Here is a 16826-nt window from a genome sequence, read left to right on the forward strand (position 1 = left end):
GGGGCAATTCCATATAAATGAAGGTGTTAGGAATCCTAAAAATCAATCAGAGTTTATGTTTGGTATTGAATGCCAGGGACATTTTATGACCATGACCAGTATTGACTCTAATCAAAATGGCACTAAATTTGCAGATATGTCAATCACTCAATATCTGCAGCTCTGTGAGGGATGGGGAGTGATTGGAATCCAGATTAAAGCATTACAATGATTGTCATGTAGCACTGAACTCACAGAGGTGTGGGAGAAATGAACGGTTGGAAAATAGGGTCCGCTGTCTACTGACTTGAGACTTAAATACGCTACTGACTGACTCAATAATATTAAAGTGCGCACGATCACTCACAGACCTGCAAAATAGGCCATGCGTACTCATACCCTTAGGTGATTTAAACAAATTGAACAGGGGCGACAGGAGGTGGCAGATCAATTTCATCCTCCTTTGCAATGTCTTTATCTGGGAAAGGGAATGGACAGGAAATGCCGTCCCCTGAAATGAAATAAGGTGTTGCTAAAAATGAGAGACCCTCCGTAGTTAAAGCTATGAATTTGTGGATACCAGCTAATACATCTTTAACAATAATATACGATATTATCATATACAGTATCATTGTCAGATTAGTTGTGATACCTGTCGAAGTCTCATACTAAGACCACATTTCCCAGAACCGATTCACTTAAAACTTTTTCAACTATCTGGGACCCGTTCTTAGCCTATCTCAATGAGGTTAGCGGTGGCAGCTGATTCTCCTGTCTGGTCTCTCATGGTCCCCCACAAACACAATATTTCTCAACCATATACGCACCCTATAGTATAAGGCTGGTAATCGTGTTGTAATATTGAATGTTAATAATGTGTTTTTATTTTCTTTTGGAATGTATTTTTATTTTCACTGTCTGAATGTGTTTGTTTGTCACGTTTGTATATTGTTCTGAACATTTTTAAATAAAATATATCCCACATGGGATTTGTTTTGAAAAAGCTACCAGAGGTTAAACAACCCCTACTAACCGTGAATGGAGCCCATTTGGACCCCAGGAAGAGTAGTCTCACTTTGGTGTAGACTAATGGGGATCCACAATAAAACATTAAAACAAGTAGAGTTATTTATACACACACACACGCACGCACGCACGCACGCACACACACACACACACCACACACACACACACACACACACACACACACACACACACACACACACACACACACACACACACACACACACACACACACACACACACACACACACACACACACACACACACACACACAGCCAACATGCACACTACTGTACCTTACCTTCATCCTGAAGAAGTGATGCTGGTCAGCAGGTCCACAGTGACTTGAGGTCTTGAAGCCGCTCTGGGTTTCCAGCAGGGAAATTATCCTGGTGAGAGAGAGAGAGAGAGAGAGAGAGAGAGAGAGAGAGAGAGAGAGAGAGAGAGAGAGAGAGAGAGAGAGAGAGAGAGAGAGAGAGAGAGAGAGAGAAGAGAGGGAGAGGAGGGAGAGGGGTTGGGGGAGAGAGATAAAGAGAGATTAGATTAGCAATAAACAGACACAGCACAATGAGAGAGAGAGATGGGGACATTTATTTTGTAGCATTTTAAAGGAGCATTTTGACTTTAAAAAAGCTTTTCATTCTATTTGGCATGATTCACTATTCTATAAACGTCTCCAAATTGGTGTCAAACAATGTTTAACATCTACATCAATGACTTCTCTCACAGTTGACACGTCTCACACGCAGATGACCTGGTGCTGCTGTCAGACACAGCTGATGGTCTACAGCAGCACCTTGACCTGCTGGAGAAGTCTTGCCAGCACTGAGCCTTGGCAGTACACTTTAAAAAGACAAAGCTTATGGTCTACCAGAAAAAGCTCAGATGTCATGAACACAGACGCCCAGGTGGCACCGCCCTAGAGCAAACTGTGTTCTATACCTACCATGGCCTAATCAGCTAGTCAACATAGCTACACTACATAGGACAAACGCCCAGCAGAAGCCCCTATTCACTTAGATGAAAAGCTAGTACAACCCAAAAGCTGAACCATGAAAAAAGTGTCCTCAGTTAACTGGTGTTTATCTTTATCTTTATTACGGATCCCCATTAGTCATCACCGCAGCAACAACTAGTCTTCCTGGGGTCCACACACAACAAAACAGTACATACATACATAACAATGTACAATTGTTACAATTATGCCACATCAATGTGGAACGCCCTACCCAAAGCTGTAAAGGAATGTGAATCACTATACTCACTTTCAAAACCACTCTCAAAGAGCACCTACGGGAGACTGCAATTCGAAACTGGCCCCTGTAAATGTACAGTAAATGTCCTAACCCAATAATACACAAGACCCTCTTCTTGGGACAAAGTAAGGTTTTGTCGATATCCCAATGTACAGTTTTGGTTGTACAGTTGTACAGTTTCCCCCACCTCACCTACCCAACCCCACCCCGCCTATCCAACCACCCCCACCCCCCCCCCACCCAACCACCTCCAACAGTCCCCCCCCCCCACCCCACCTACCCAACCTCCTCCAATGTACAGTTTCTACGTCAAATGTATATACTCTCTTTTTTAGACTATTTTGGTACTGTGTAAATCTGGTATGTCATAAATGTATAGATGTAGCAGTACTGTCTACCCCCTCCTAATGTACAGTCTCCTCCCCACCGTATGTATATATTCTCTCCCCGCCATATGTATATTTCTCTCCCACCCACCCACCCGCTCCTAATGTACAGTCTCCTCCCCACCGTATGTATATATTCTCTCCCCACCATATGTATATTTCTCTCCCACCCACAAGATACAAGATACAAGAGTTTTATGCGGGGGGTCTCGCCCGCAACGATGTGCATAATACAAGTAATAATATAAGAGTCCACACAATAGAGCGACAGTGCAATAGTGCAATAGTGCAATAAACAAGTAAACAAAGTAGGCATATCGGTATCTGTACATGAGCTATTTACAGAGCATGCCACACTTGCCACAGGTCCCACCCCCTCCTAATGTACAGTCTCATCCCCACCATATGTATATATTCTCTCCCCACCGTATGTATATATACCGCCATCTTTCTCCCGGGTTGGTGTGATCACATGACTGACAAAGCCGTGCAGTGATAGGAGAAGTCAGTTCGATTGCATCCAGGCTCGATTGCTTATCCTGTCTGGGTAGCCCGGATGATGGTTTTTTACATCGAATTCTATACACCGCAATTATGCATCAGATTTTTTACATTGAATTTTATACATTGCAATTATGCATCGAATTTTTTACATTGAATTTTATTATGCATTCGAATTTTTTACATTGAATTTTAAACACTGAATTTTTATTTCACATAGGTAAATTCGGAGCAAAAAAATTCAGATACGTAATTATTTTAAATGCTATAAATTCGGTGTCTGAAAAAATTCAGATACATGTTTTCAAAGTAATTATTTTCAATGCTATAAATTCGGTGTCTGATAAAATTCAAATACTTCTGTTGCTCATTTGCTTCCATACACCTTTTCTCTCTGGTTTTCGACACCATGTAGCTTGTTGATTTTATGATCTTATTGTCTTACTGTTATTGTTGTATCGTTTTGTTACTGTGTCCTTTGCTTTTAAATATTTTTTTAAGTACTCTGATCTATTTAAATTTGTATTGCTGCCTATGTTTACCTTTTTTCTTGTTCTTTTATCTATTTTTAGTGCTGCTTATAGTTTTTTAATATGCTCCCTCTGTACAGCACTTTGTGCCCCTGTGGCTGTTAAAGCGCTTTAGGCAACATATAAACAAAGTAATTCAGAAGCTGCCAGCAGCAGTACCAGCTACCGCACACCTGCAACCACAGCGAGCCCTGCCCGCTGAAAAAAGGAAAAAATCTGTGAGCTTGCGCGACTCCCAAATAGCCTCCCCTAATGTTTGGCTCACCCGCCGCCTATGAGGAAGAGAGAGACACATGAAGAGAGAGAGAGACACAGGAAGAGAGAGACACAGGAAGAGAGAGACACAGGAAGAGAGAGACACAGGAAGAGAGAGACACAGGAAGAGAGAGACACAGGAAGAGAGAGAGAGAGGAAGAGAGAGACATGGAAGAGAGGGAGACACAGGAAGAGAGACACAGGAAGAAAGAGAGAGAGACACAGGAAGAGAGAGAGGAAGAGAGAGAGAAACATGGAAGAGAAGATGACACAGGAAGAGAGACACAGGAAGAGAGAGAGAGACACAGGAAGGGAGAAGGACAGAGGAAAGTAAAGTTTTGGTTGAGTCCAGCTTTTTGTGAACTGCCCTGCCGCCACCCGCATCACGTCACAGGGTGCGAACCATGGGTAAGCTGGGTGAGCCATTGGCTCCCCTAGATCAGACATCAGCTCCCCTGAAAACATGATTTGTGAATTTTTGGGGGGTCTCTAAATTACTGAAAATAAATGCTATTTTTGCCATGCATTTCTCATTTTTCTGTAATTTTCTGTATCATCATCGTGTATAATAATAAACTTAGGCTATTTTGATGTATGATTAATGATTTGCGCACTAATTCACACACACGTAATATGGCAACATGCATGCTATTCTTGCAATTACCATTCGGAGCGCGGCGGCGCTGCAGCCTGCAGGCACGCACGGCACAAATCAAACTTGACCCACGTTGTAACCTGTGACTTGACAGTGATAGTTTGACAGGTAAATAAGGTCACTCAGGAATGGATAATGTCAAAACGAAAAATGCAACAAGTAAGCCTTTTAACCAGTTTTGGTTCCACGAAGAAGGTGAAGCAGCCAATCGACTTGACAGAGCAGCAGGAGGCGGGATCATCTACAGGCGACGCCGTTACACCTGCTGCTGGCGCTGCTGCGGTGGGGACTAAACGCCCGGTGACCGTGCCGGCGCCTGCGGTCGTATCAGAACACAGGATAGGCCGAGAGAAGAAGCTGGAGATGGGGGTAATTTGAGTAACAGATCTCCAATCTAACTAAATGGATACTATTTTTTATCACGGAATGTGCTGTGCAAGCCCAGACCATCCAGACGGCCGGACCACAACAACAACAAGTGAGTCTATTACAATATGTGTTCTGTAGACTGTAGTTACTGAAACTGATTGAATATATGACAAGATTCAAGAGGTTTATTTGTCACATACATACACAAGGCCTACTACAGGCTACAGTATGTGTCTGCGATCACAGTATCCTCCGACAGTCCGACTCCTCCCTGCGAGGCGCACCCCCCCTTAGATGAATGAGCTCCCGGCTCCCCCGAAGACCATGCTATGGTTCGCACACTGACGTCACTCACATCACCAACACACTGAAATTGATTGTGCCCAGTAATCATAACTAAATGACTGTCTGTCTAATCGTTTAGTGGACAAGGGAGGTCTGCACTGATGAACACCCCTATTGCAGGGCCATGAAGCCATCAGGCTGCTCAGAGGAGCGTGACGGCGAGCAAATAAAGCCTGACAGCCCCGAGGAAAGGCATCACTGCCCCATACATTATCCTATTTCTAGCCTGGCCCCTTGCACCACTCTAATAAAAAAAATCATTCTACCTCTTTCTAAACCGGCCCCTACTGTACCACTGACATTAAATAAGGCCCCTACTGTACCACTGATATTAAATACTGTACCACTGATATTAAATACAAGAACGTGAGCCGCCATAGAGAGAATAGAACTGGAGAATCTGTGGTGTTCAGGCCGCTGGGTCTGATTACACAAGGAGACATCTATTGGAGATAAGCAGCTGAAAGCTAAACTCTGATATTTTGCCCGAGCGCAAAGAGAAGGTGCGGGGGGGAGTTTTTCTTTTTTCTTTTATTGGGCTGATTGAAATCATTCAAGGAGACCATTTTGAGAGAGCTGGTGGGTGTTGTTTTTCTTTTTATTTATTTATTGGGCTGATTAAATTATACATGATTTGTTGTTGGCACAACTGGTTACAAAAGGTCAACTCGAAATTGGTCTAAAAGAAAATAGAGAAAAGAGGAGATGCCCACAGCGTTGGCCGTTCTATTTAGTTTGAGGATGAAGACAGGGTGTGGACGGCCACAGGAGTCCATGCTTCATAAACGGGGAGGCACGGTCTCTCCTGGGACCTGGTATTTCTCTGGACCCTATGATTAAGCGAAATGTGTGACTTAGAGGCAAACGTGAAAGCAAAACAAAGTCTCTGGGGAGGGTCAGTCAATGTACATTCTGAATATTCACATGCAGCAGAAAGAGAGAGGGGGGAGAGGGAGAGGGAGAGGGGAGGGAGGAGAGTAGTTATTTTGGTTGCTGCTTTGTAGCAAAAACAACTTTGTTCCTTGTCAGGAATCAGAGTTTGCAACAGGGCCTTTGATACAGCGTTGATACAGAGTGACTTTTCATTGTTGTACTTTTCCCTCCACCTCAAGATTTGTTTGTTCAGTTTAACATTTTGAAAATGGGATTAAATGAAGAAGCACCCAAGTTCTCACTTATCCTAATCACCAGAATGCACACACACACACACGCACACACGCACACACACACACACACACACACACACACACACACACACACACACACACACACACACACACACACACACACACACACACACACACACACACACACACACACACACACACACACACACACACACACACACACACACACACACACACACTATCACACACAAGTATCAACTACATCCATAAATTAGAGGGTGGGTCTTATTATGTATATTATCAGTGCAGTCTCAATTGGGTATAGCTCATAAACACCATATTTCTCTCTCATCGTCTTTCACACATGCATGCGCAAACATACACACACACACACACACACACACAGACACACACAGACACACACAAACACACCCACACACAGACACAGACACACACACACACACACACACACACACACACACACACACACACACACACACACACACACACACACACACACACACACACACACACACACACACACACACACACACACACACACACACACACACTATCACACACTATCACACACAAGTATCAACTACATCCATTAGAAGGTGGGTCTTATTATTTATATATATTATCAGTGCAGTCTCAATTGGGTATAGCTCATAAACACCATATTTCTCTCTCATCGTCTTTCACACATGCATGCGCAAACACACACACACACACACACACACACACACACACACACACGCACGCACGCACACACACACACACACACACACACACACACACACACACACACACACACACACACACACACACACACACACACACACACACACACACACACACACACACACACACACACACACACACACACACACACACACAAACTATAACGGTAAGGACTTCGGATGTTGTTGCTCATTGGGTATTTACCCTCAGTACAAATACAAAAAAATTGGGTTGAATAAGCACTCATATCGGTAAAATTTTGTCTTACAATAAGTACGATAAAATGTGTGTAAGCAGCCTTCATCAATTCATCAAAAAAACATCTTCCTTATTTTATAATGTGTAGTAGGCTACTGTGAAGCACTCTGAACTGCAACCTTTAATTGCATACCGTTATATGAATATTTTCATATATATGTAGATAAACTCTCCATGTTGGAAAATGTCTAGATTCGTCATAATATGAATATAATATCAAATGTAATTCATACATAGCGGTATAGCAGGATACTTGACATTAGGGCTGGGCGATTAATCAAGTTTAAATTTCAACTATGATTTTGGCTTCCCACGACCATGAAAATAAGATACTCAAGATAAAACGTAAGGTTATGTATATAACCAAGTTATGTGAATGCTAGTGACGCTCAGCATCATAATGCATATATCTCGCTTCAGTGGATATGCACTGAATACATTTCAAAATGTACCTTTACATACCAACATCCGTCTGACCACACCCCCATCTGCTGCCTACATAAGCAGGGGTGGGGCCACACACTCATCTCCTTCCCAACAAATTTCACCACAATGAAAGATCAAGGGCAACTTGGTTATATACATAACCTTACGTTCTGTTTCATGCTAGCTTCCGCTCAGCATCATAATGCATAGCAGGAGCTGAGCGGGAGCTAGAAGCTCGACAAATGTACCCCACTGAGGCCCCCCACAACCATCAGAACCGGGGAGGACCGAGCCCCCCCGACCCTCCCTAATGGAGGGATACCCTCCCTATTGGAGGACGGGAGGGAGACGGATCCGACCGTGCGAAGAGGAACTCAAGCAACTCAACGCACAGGGTGAGCAGACCGTGGCTTGACCCCACGACTACGCACACGCACAACCCGCATGCCACCAGGGAACGAACGGAAGGAACAACCCTCGTTACTGCCCCCAAAATCACGGGGTCAAGAGCAAACTCAACCCCGTGGCAAGGCCGTAGCAGCGGAGCGCGAAGGAAGACCCAGACCCACTGAAGGGACTGGATCCCCTGGAAAAAGGGGGCCCGGAGAGGTCAATGACGCCAGGCATCAAGACCCCACCAGGCGGTCACTTAGTGACACCGCCCCCCACATCGCCAGCGTATTCGGATAGGGCCCCTCCAAGAGTGGGCCCTTTCCCCCCAATAGTACACCGCCTGGCACACTGACCCTGCAACACAGGCAGTCAGCATGGCCGTAAAGCACTCAAAAAGGTTAACCAACGGAAGCAGGCAGCGCACCGGGGAAACCAGGCAGCAGGCTGTAGACCTGAGCCTGGAGCACTGCGGACGAGACAGGCGCCAAAGGGGTCAACTGAAAACAGCCCCCCCGGTGGAAGGGGCGTATGCTGGCGTTGTTGAGCACCATGACAAAGCCTCCATCAAAAAAAAAAACACCCAGAGGGGTCGAGGCAGAGAAGGCTGACACGATTGGCAGACGTCATGAATGTGCAGGGGCACACTCAACCGGGTAACCCGGGAGTTGACTCTGCTTCAACACACCAGGGAATCAACCACCCTCTCGGTACACAGACGGTGGTTGTTCCTATAACCCCTCAAGAAAAAACTCCAAAACACACCTGCGGGTATACACTGGCTATACCGCAGTACAAGTGTTTCAGTTTTCAAAAAAGGGTTATTCCAGGCCTACGGGTCGACGAAACATTACTTCGGCCGGGCCCGGCGGCTCGGGAAGCACACAGGGTTACCAGAGGAGGTCCAAAAAACCACCCCAACAGCCCCCTCTTCGCCACGCGTGAGAGAGGAGCGAAAATAATGGAGAACCAGCCCTAAGCTTACTGCACTTGGTATTCCCAGGCGGTCTCCCATCCAAGTACTAACCAGGACCGAACCTGCTTAGCTTCCGAGATCGGACGAGATCGGGCGTGTTCAGATTGGTATGGCCGTAAGCCATTACGATAGTGCAGAGTACAACATGTACCCAACAAAGGTTCTCCATAACGCCTAACCCTGTGACACCCGGGCCGACCCAGCATTTCCCCCCCCCGAAAAAAGCACAAGTCCCTCAGGGTACCAGAACAGCAGATCTGCATCCCCGGCGGACAACGGGTTAACTGACCTGGACGCGTGAATATTAAAGGCAACCAACTTGTGTTCGCCTTTTCGTTCAGCGTTTCTCTGATTGGCCACACGGCCACGTGACCGCCCTAGCATCCGCGCTGTGTGTTGTCAGCAGTGTTGTGCTAGTTACTGAAAAATAGTAACTCAGTTACTTTACTAGTTACTTCATTTCAAAGTAACTTCGTTACTGTACTAGTTACTTACACCCAAAAGTAATGAGTTACTGTGAAAAGTAACTATTTAGTTATTTAAAAAAAAATAAAAAATAAATTGCTCAAGTCCCATGCCCCATATACTCAAAATCGGTTGATCAACTTGACAGTTTCCATTCACATCACCGAACTCTGCTAAGCAATGTGGTCTAGAGCGTTTCATTATATATTCCCTCCCCGCTGTATGTATATTTCTCTCCCACCCACCCACCCCCTCCTAATGTACAGTCCCCTCCCCATCATATGTATATACTCTGTCAGGATCTAGGGGTAACAGTACTGTATATTTGAATACCGCTTATGTCACAAATGTATCAGTACTAAATACCTATATGTCCCTATGCCATAAATGTCATGTATGTTGTGTATGTCATAAATGTCTATATGAATTGAAAATGGGGGACCCTGATGGAAACAAGACAAACGTCTTTCTCTGGTCTGCATCCCCTTAACAATTGTATGTATTGAGCCGTACTGTATTGTACCCATTCTGCAATCTGTTAAATAAAGTTTTCATTCATTCATTCATTCATCCATTCATTAATTAATGCATAACCATCTTGCAGCGTTGTTTAAGATATCAATCAAAGCATTGCAACGTTAGAATAGTTAGGATATCAATTGTGCATGAAAGGACTATATTTATATTGTTTGATTAGTATTATGAGATTCCCTGGCAGATTTCGTACAGTCAAAATCCGTTGATCTTGAGTTTCAGTGAACACATTGCACTCACCGTCACCAGTCTGCGGTGGTCGAGATGTAACGTTAGTCCAGTTGACTCCAGCAGCCCTTCAAACATGTTCTTTATCTCGTTTCCATGTTGTATATTAATTATCTCTCCAAGTAGTTGCTAAATGGTTTGTTAGTTCGTTATTATTACTGCGTTCTTATTATGTAGATTCATAGCGAGCGTCCTCTTGTTGTTTACTGTAGAGAGCGTCTATTTCTTTCAGAACGTCAGTGGCCAATCAGAAGTGCGAAAACCAGAATGAGGCTACGGAAAGAAATAATAATAATAATAATAATAATACTTCGTTTTATATAGCGCCTTTCAGTCTACAGTAAACAAAACAAACGCAGGCGAAATAAGGACGCTCGCTATGAATCTACATAAAAAGAACGCAGTAACGAACTAACAAACCATTCAGTAACGTAAGTAGCGTTACTGAATTTCAAAAGTAATGCGTTAGAGTACTAGTTGCGGCAAAAAGTAACTTCGTTTCTGTAACGCGTTACTTTGTAACGCGTTAGTCCCAACACTGGTTGTCAGTAACAGAGAGAGACACGGCAGATGCGGCGCGGCAGAGAGTGGCCGCGCATGCGCATGAGGCTCCCCCAGGTGCTCTAAATACATGTTAAGATATTCAAAATCGTCACAGCAGTATAGTTTGTTTATACTTCAGAAGTGATGTACAGTGACGAGTGAATCTGGTAGTTGGTTGTTAAAAACGCGAAATAACATAATAGCGTTACGCTTTCTAGTTCAGTCAGCTAGTTTGTTTATACTTCAGAAGTGATGTACAGTGACGAGTGAATCTGCCTCGCGCATTTCATAATCATTCAGAAGTGATGTACAGTGACTGCCTCGCGCATTTCATAATCATTCAGAAGTGAATCTGCCTCGCGCATTTCATAATCATTCAGAAGTGAATCTGCCTTGCGCATTTCATAATCATTCAGAAGTGATGTACAGTGACTGCCTCGCGCATTTCATAATCATTCAGAAGTGAATCTGCCTCGCGCATTTCATAATCATTCAGAAGTGAATCTGCCTCGCGCATTTCATAATCATTCAGAAGTGATGTACAGTGACTGCCTCGCGCATTTCATAATCATTCAGAAGTGAATCTGCCTCGCGCATTTCATAATCATTCAGAAGTGAATCTGCCTCGCGCATTTCATAATCATTCAGAAGTGATGTACAGTGACTGCCTCGTGCATTTCATAATCATTCAGAAGTGAATCTGCCTCGCGCATTTCATAATCATTCAGAAGTGAATCTGCCTCGCGCATTTCATAATCATTCAGAAGTGATGTACAGTGACTGCCTCGCGCATTTCATAATCATTCAGAAGTGAATCTGCCTCGCGCATTTCATAATCATTCAGAAGTGATGTACAGTGACTGCCTCGCGCATTTCATAATCCATTTCATAATCATTCAGAAGTGAATCTGCCTCGCGCATTTCATAATCATTCAGAAGTGATGTACAGTGACTGCCTCGCGCATTTCATAATCATTCAGAAGTGAATCTGCCTTGCGCATTTCATAATCATTCAGAAGTGATGTACAGTGACTGCCTCGCGCATTTCATAATCCATTTCATAATCATTCAGAAGTGAATCAGCCTCGCGCATTACATAATCATTCAGAAGTGATGTACAGTGACTGCCTCGCGCATTTCATAATCATTCAGAAGTGAATCTGCCTCGCGCATTTCATAATCATTCAGAAGTGATGTACAGTGACTGCCTCGCGCATTTCATAATCCATTTCATAATCATTCAGAACTCAGAAGTGATGTACAGTGACTGCCTCGCGCATTTCATAATCATTCAGAAGTGATGTACAGTGACGAGTGAATCTGCCTCGCGCATTTCATAATCAGTCAGCAGCCTGCGTCCTCCACTGCTGCCGCTTGCTCCTTGGAGCTGCCGCTTGCCTGCCGCGTGGGGGCGGGGGGTCGCGGCCAATCAGAGAAAAGCTGAACCCAAGTTGGTTGCCTTTAATATTCACGCGACCTGGACCAGCGCGACCAGAACCAGTCCCGTGCCCTAACCACGCCGACATGCCCACTCCAGAAGAGGGGGTAGGTATGCGTGTCGATCTAAAACATGAAAAGAGGGCGCCACCCAGACGGTCCCATTTGTACCGCGCTCAGTGGCCCACCCCAAGGGCGTGAGACCCCTCTACCTATGTTCTGATCTATTCCGTTAACATCCCCCAGATATGAACGAGAATTCATCGAGACAACCTAGTAAACTGGCGCTCGGAAGAGACAAAACTCCATCCCAAGCATTTAACAGCTTCACATAGCTCATGTGCTAACCTGCTATCTGATTTTTACTAAGGAAAAAACACAGAACAGAGAGGGCCTCTTTAAGAGCCCCGGTACCAGACTTACATATGTGCTTCTGTGGGCCAAACCTAATCCAGTTGTAGATCTCAACGACACACACAACCCTTCATCACAACAAAAAATGGCAAAAGTACACTCTCACTACAGAGGAACGCCGTTTTTCATAACGAGAGAGACATGAGTCCTTGATTACGTATTGGCCACAGGCCTTGCTAAACACACATGATAGTGACCAAACAACCTTTTCCCTAGGAAAATAATCGTTTCTCAAGCAGACGCACAACCCCAGCAGCTTAAGCTGAGGGTTACATCGTATCCCCACAAACACAGTGACACAATATTTTGTAAACAACATGTCTGAGAGGAGGGGGGGAAGCCCCAGGGAAACCGGGGGGATCACCCTTCCTACCTTACCCTCGATACGACCAAGTTGAACAGGTAACCCTGTTAATATGTGAACACACTGTTCATTGTCATCACAGGCTGAAAAAAGAATGCATTCCTCAATCACATGTCACTAAGCATAGCTTCACAGGTTAATTAACCCCCTTAGTTGTGAGTTCACCCACGTTACAAACGTTACATGAACACACATGTTCTCCTCACAACTAACCAGATCATTTTTACACATGTAAACAACAACGCCGATTTCTATGGAGAGAGAAGCTATACCAGTGACAAGACAATTCACACACAACACGTGTCGTATCCTCAATGTATTGCAGCAACACACGTTTTGAAAAACATCGTTATTACAAAACATTTTGAAGGGAAGGAAAGAAGGGCGGTCAGGTGGCGTAACGGAGATTGCGTTCGTCACCAACCCCGGAGCGGCTGGATTCGCCTGTTCGAGTCCAGCTCACAGCTCCGGGGTTGTCACCAGCTTGGCTGGCCGTTCACACTAATACAATTGGCAGTATTAGAGGGTGGGAGAAGCTGGCGGGGTGGGTCCGGGTCGTTGTAAACAGCGACTCCTACAGTTCGGTCGGGGCGCCTGCTAAGCGCGGATAGGATCTAAGTGGGATAGTGTGATCCTTCCACACGCTACGCCCTCTCAGTGAGAATCCGCGCTGCCAGGTGAAAAGAAGCGGTTGATTGGCTGGACGTGTGTCGGAGGAAGCACGTGGTAGCCTCCACTCTCCCAGACCGACTGTGGGGGGTAAGTGCGCAGCGTCCAGGAAGGGGATTGGGAATTGGCATAACGACTAACATTGGGATGTGAGAAAATCGGAGGAAAAAGGAGGGGGAAAAAGATCAATAAAAAAAAAAAAAGAAGGGAAGGAAAGAAGAAGTGTTTAAAGTCCGGTCGGGACTCCTACCCTGAGCGCAGGCCGAGAGGACTGCAATTTGGTTAACGGGACACCGAAGTCGAACACGGCATCTCCTGCGTTGGCGACGAGGGTAACGTCACTGCGCCACCCACTCCTCGCTGGCAGGGCTCCCTGTGTAGGTTCGACTAACATCATCTGTCAAAGATGACGTCGTAGTCAGAGTGTTTAAGGCATGTTATAGTCATAGCAACGTTCAACAATGTAGCATTAAGCTAACAGCCGTTCTCGACTGATAGCAACAAGCTAACGTTTCCTAGCCTAGTGACACAACAGGCTAGCGCCGCAGCTAACAGCTGACTGGCTGACAGGTAGGCCACAACTAGCACGCAATCTAAGCAGCTATCACCTGAACTGTACATAACGACATAACAAGCCACACTTCAGACAGGCCGCCATCTGAAACCCTCCTCATCCTTAAGAGAGAAGAGAAAAAGAAATGTCAAACACAGTTTTCAACAGTGATTTTACCAGACATACGGCGGAGCCGGCACAATTCCAATCTGGGCTGCAGCCGACTTGAACATGGATCTTCCGATAACGAACATCCATGCCCACATTTCCTCGTTTAGGGTGTACTTCCACTCAAGTGAAAGATGGGGCCTGCACGGGACAGAGAAGCATCCGCTTGTCCAGAGAATCCCGGGTTCTACCAGGTCTCTGTCGCGGCCCACTAGTTGACATCATGGGCTTCAGACCAAGATCCTCCGCCGTCGCCTAAGAAGCCGAACAGAGGACCCCAATCTGGGGCCGGTTTTCGTAAAAATGGTCAGCTAGCCCCCATAGCACTAACAGACAACTGGCGCTCGCAAGCAAAACATTACTCACCCAGGCTCGAAAACAACCAGTCTCTCACAACAGACGGTGCCTTCCACAGTCCAGCTGTATAACCGGTGGTTCAATTACCTATCCAGCCGCAGCAAGGAGGACTGCCGGTGGGGAGTATATCAGCGACGCAAGCCCCTAATACGAAAAACCCGGTGGAGGTTTAGAATGATCATCATCTTCCAGACACTCCAGTGACGAAGACAATATCGCCGTATTTTCTCGAAAATAGTGAGAGAGAAAATAAAGATATAATGTCAAAGTATCTCCTTGTTCTTCTGTTTTCCTTTCTCCAGCTAATACTTTCTTCCTCGCCAAGTGATTGGTATACAGGCACTATATTGTGGATGAAATTTGAGAAGGAGATGAGTGTGTGGCCCCACCCCTGCTTATGTAGGCAGCAGATGGGGGTGTGGTCAGACGGATGTTGGTATGTAAAGGTACATTTAGAAATGTATTCAGTGCATATCCACTGAAGCGAGATATATGCATTATGATGCTGAGCGGAAGCTAGCATGAAACAGAACTATTATCTTTCTGCATTCTGTACCCCTCCCCCAAAGCCCTGTGTCCCCCTGGGCCTGTAACCCTCCCCTAAAGCCCAGACAGTAGTTTCAGCTCATGTTGAGAGGGAGGAGGGAGCCATGGCGCATTTCGCCAGTTCTTTTTAACCGTCTTTGGTAACTTTTAGAAGAGTAAAACACATTCAGTCATCGTATGATGTTCTCAAATCAATGCATAATCATGTTTAATAATCGTGATTTCAATATCAATCAAAATTATCGTGATTATGATTTTTGCCATAATCAAGCAGCGCTACTTGATTTATTCAACAGTCTATACATACTTTATAATGTCACTCAGTGTCATTGTGATATCAAGAAACTATTGCTGATTCCAAAACATTTGGCTGTTGTTGTGTGAGGAACATACAGCTTTTATCCCTGTTACGCCCTGCTTGCATTGGTCCTATCTATTATTTAATGAGGAGGAGGACAGCAATTTCTCATTGTCTCCCATGTGGGACATGTCACTGATGGGAGAGAATGCCAATAAACAACCAGGGAAATGCATTGTTTATTCTTCTAAATGTGTGCTTGTAATTTCTAGGTTTGTTATTGTCTAGCCATTTAATAATGCACTCACCTCGTTGCCAGGAAGTAATTTGTGGGCGGCACCACCAAGAGTTACACTATGAATATCTAAAGTGATGTTTGATTACTGTATGTATCTCTACCCTATTCAATACATTTCTTATAACAGTTCTATTCAGTGCAAGACAACAATTTACTGTAATATGACATAATTAACAGATGTCATAGAGATAAGTGTTGAGCAGAATGTTCATTTTCACTATAGCCACTCTGCCCAAGAATGACAGTGTGTTCTATTAATCAAATCTGTTGCTGTCATTTTCAAAGGTCACATACATGTCTGATTCTAAAATGTATTCAGAATGGAATGAAGATGAATTCTTAACTATCACTATGATCTGAGGACCATTAAATGCTTCGCCATGTCCCAGTTTGAATCTGTTAATGGTAAATTGTCTGATTTATACCAATTTATTGTGTAATCATAAAACGATTAGGGTAAATAAAGTCATGATATTCCTTACTGTCAAAAGAGAATAATGACCAACCTTTGTGAAGTCCTTTCATAGATTGCATCTGCCAAAAACCAAAAACGCTAAAAATATAGGCTATATTCAGTCCCTGAACCTAGGAAAGTTCGAAGGAAATTACTTATCACAATTATAATCAAGGGCTCTGTCTCTCTATTCTACTAATGGGGGCTGTATTCAGTAGACCCTTCTGTTACAACCGTGTCCATGGACTGTTCTCCCCTGCTCTACCTCTCCCTGTGTG

At 44.6% G+C, this 16826-nt stretch overlaps 1 protein-coding gene across 1 annotated transcript in view; it reads right to left on the bottom strand.

Moving 5' to 3' along the window:
- The window catches only part of LOC311247027 (protein unc-13 homolog C-like), a gene marked incomplete at both ends in the record, with an annotated part of 325735 nt that overhangs the window by 199294 nt on the left and 109615 nt on the right, over positions 1-16826 (bottom strand). Inside the window, 3 exon segments of the mRNA XM_084337310.1 lie at positions 1304-1320; positions 1323-1346; positions 1349-1391. Of these exon segments, the coding sequence (XP_084193436.1) occupies positions 1304-1320; positions 1323-1346; positions 1349-1391 (84 nt within the window).

This window comes from Notolepis coatsorum (genome assembly GCF_963971535.1).
Source record: "Notolepis coatsorum genome assembly, chromosome: 20".
NCBI lineage: Eukaryota > Metazoa > Chordata > Actinopteri > Aulopiformes > Paralepididae > Notolepis > Notolepis coatsorum.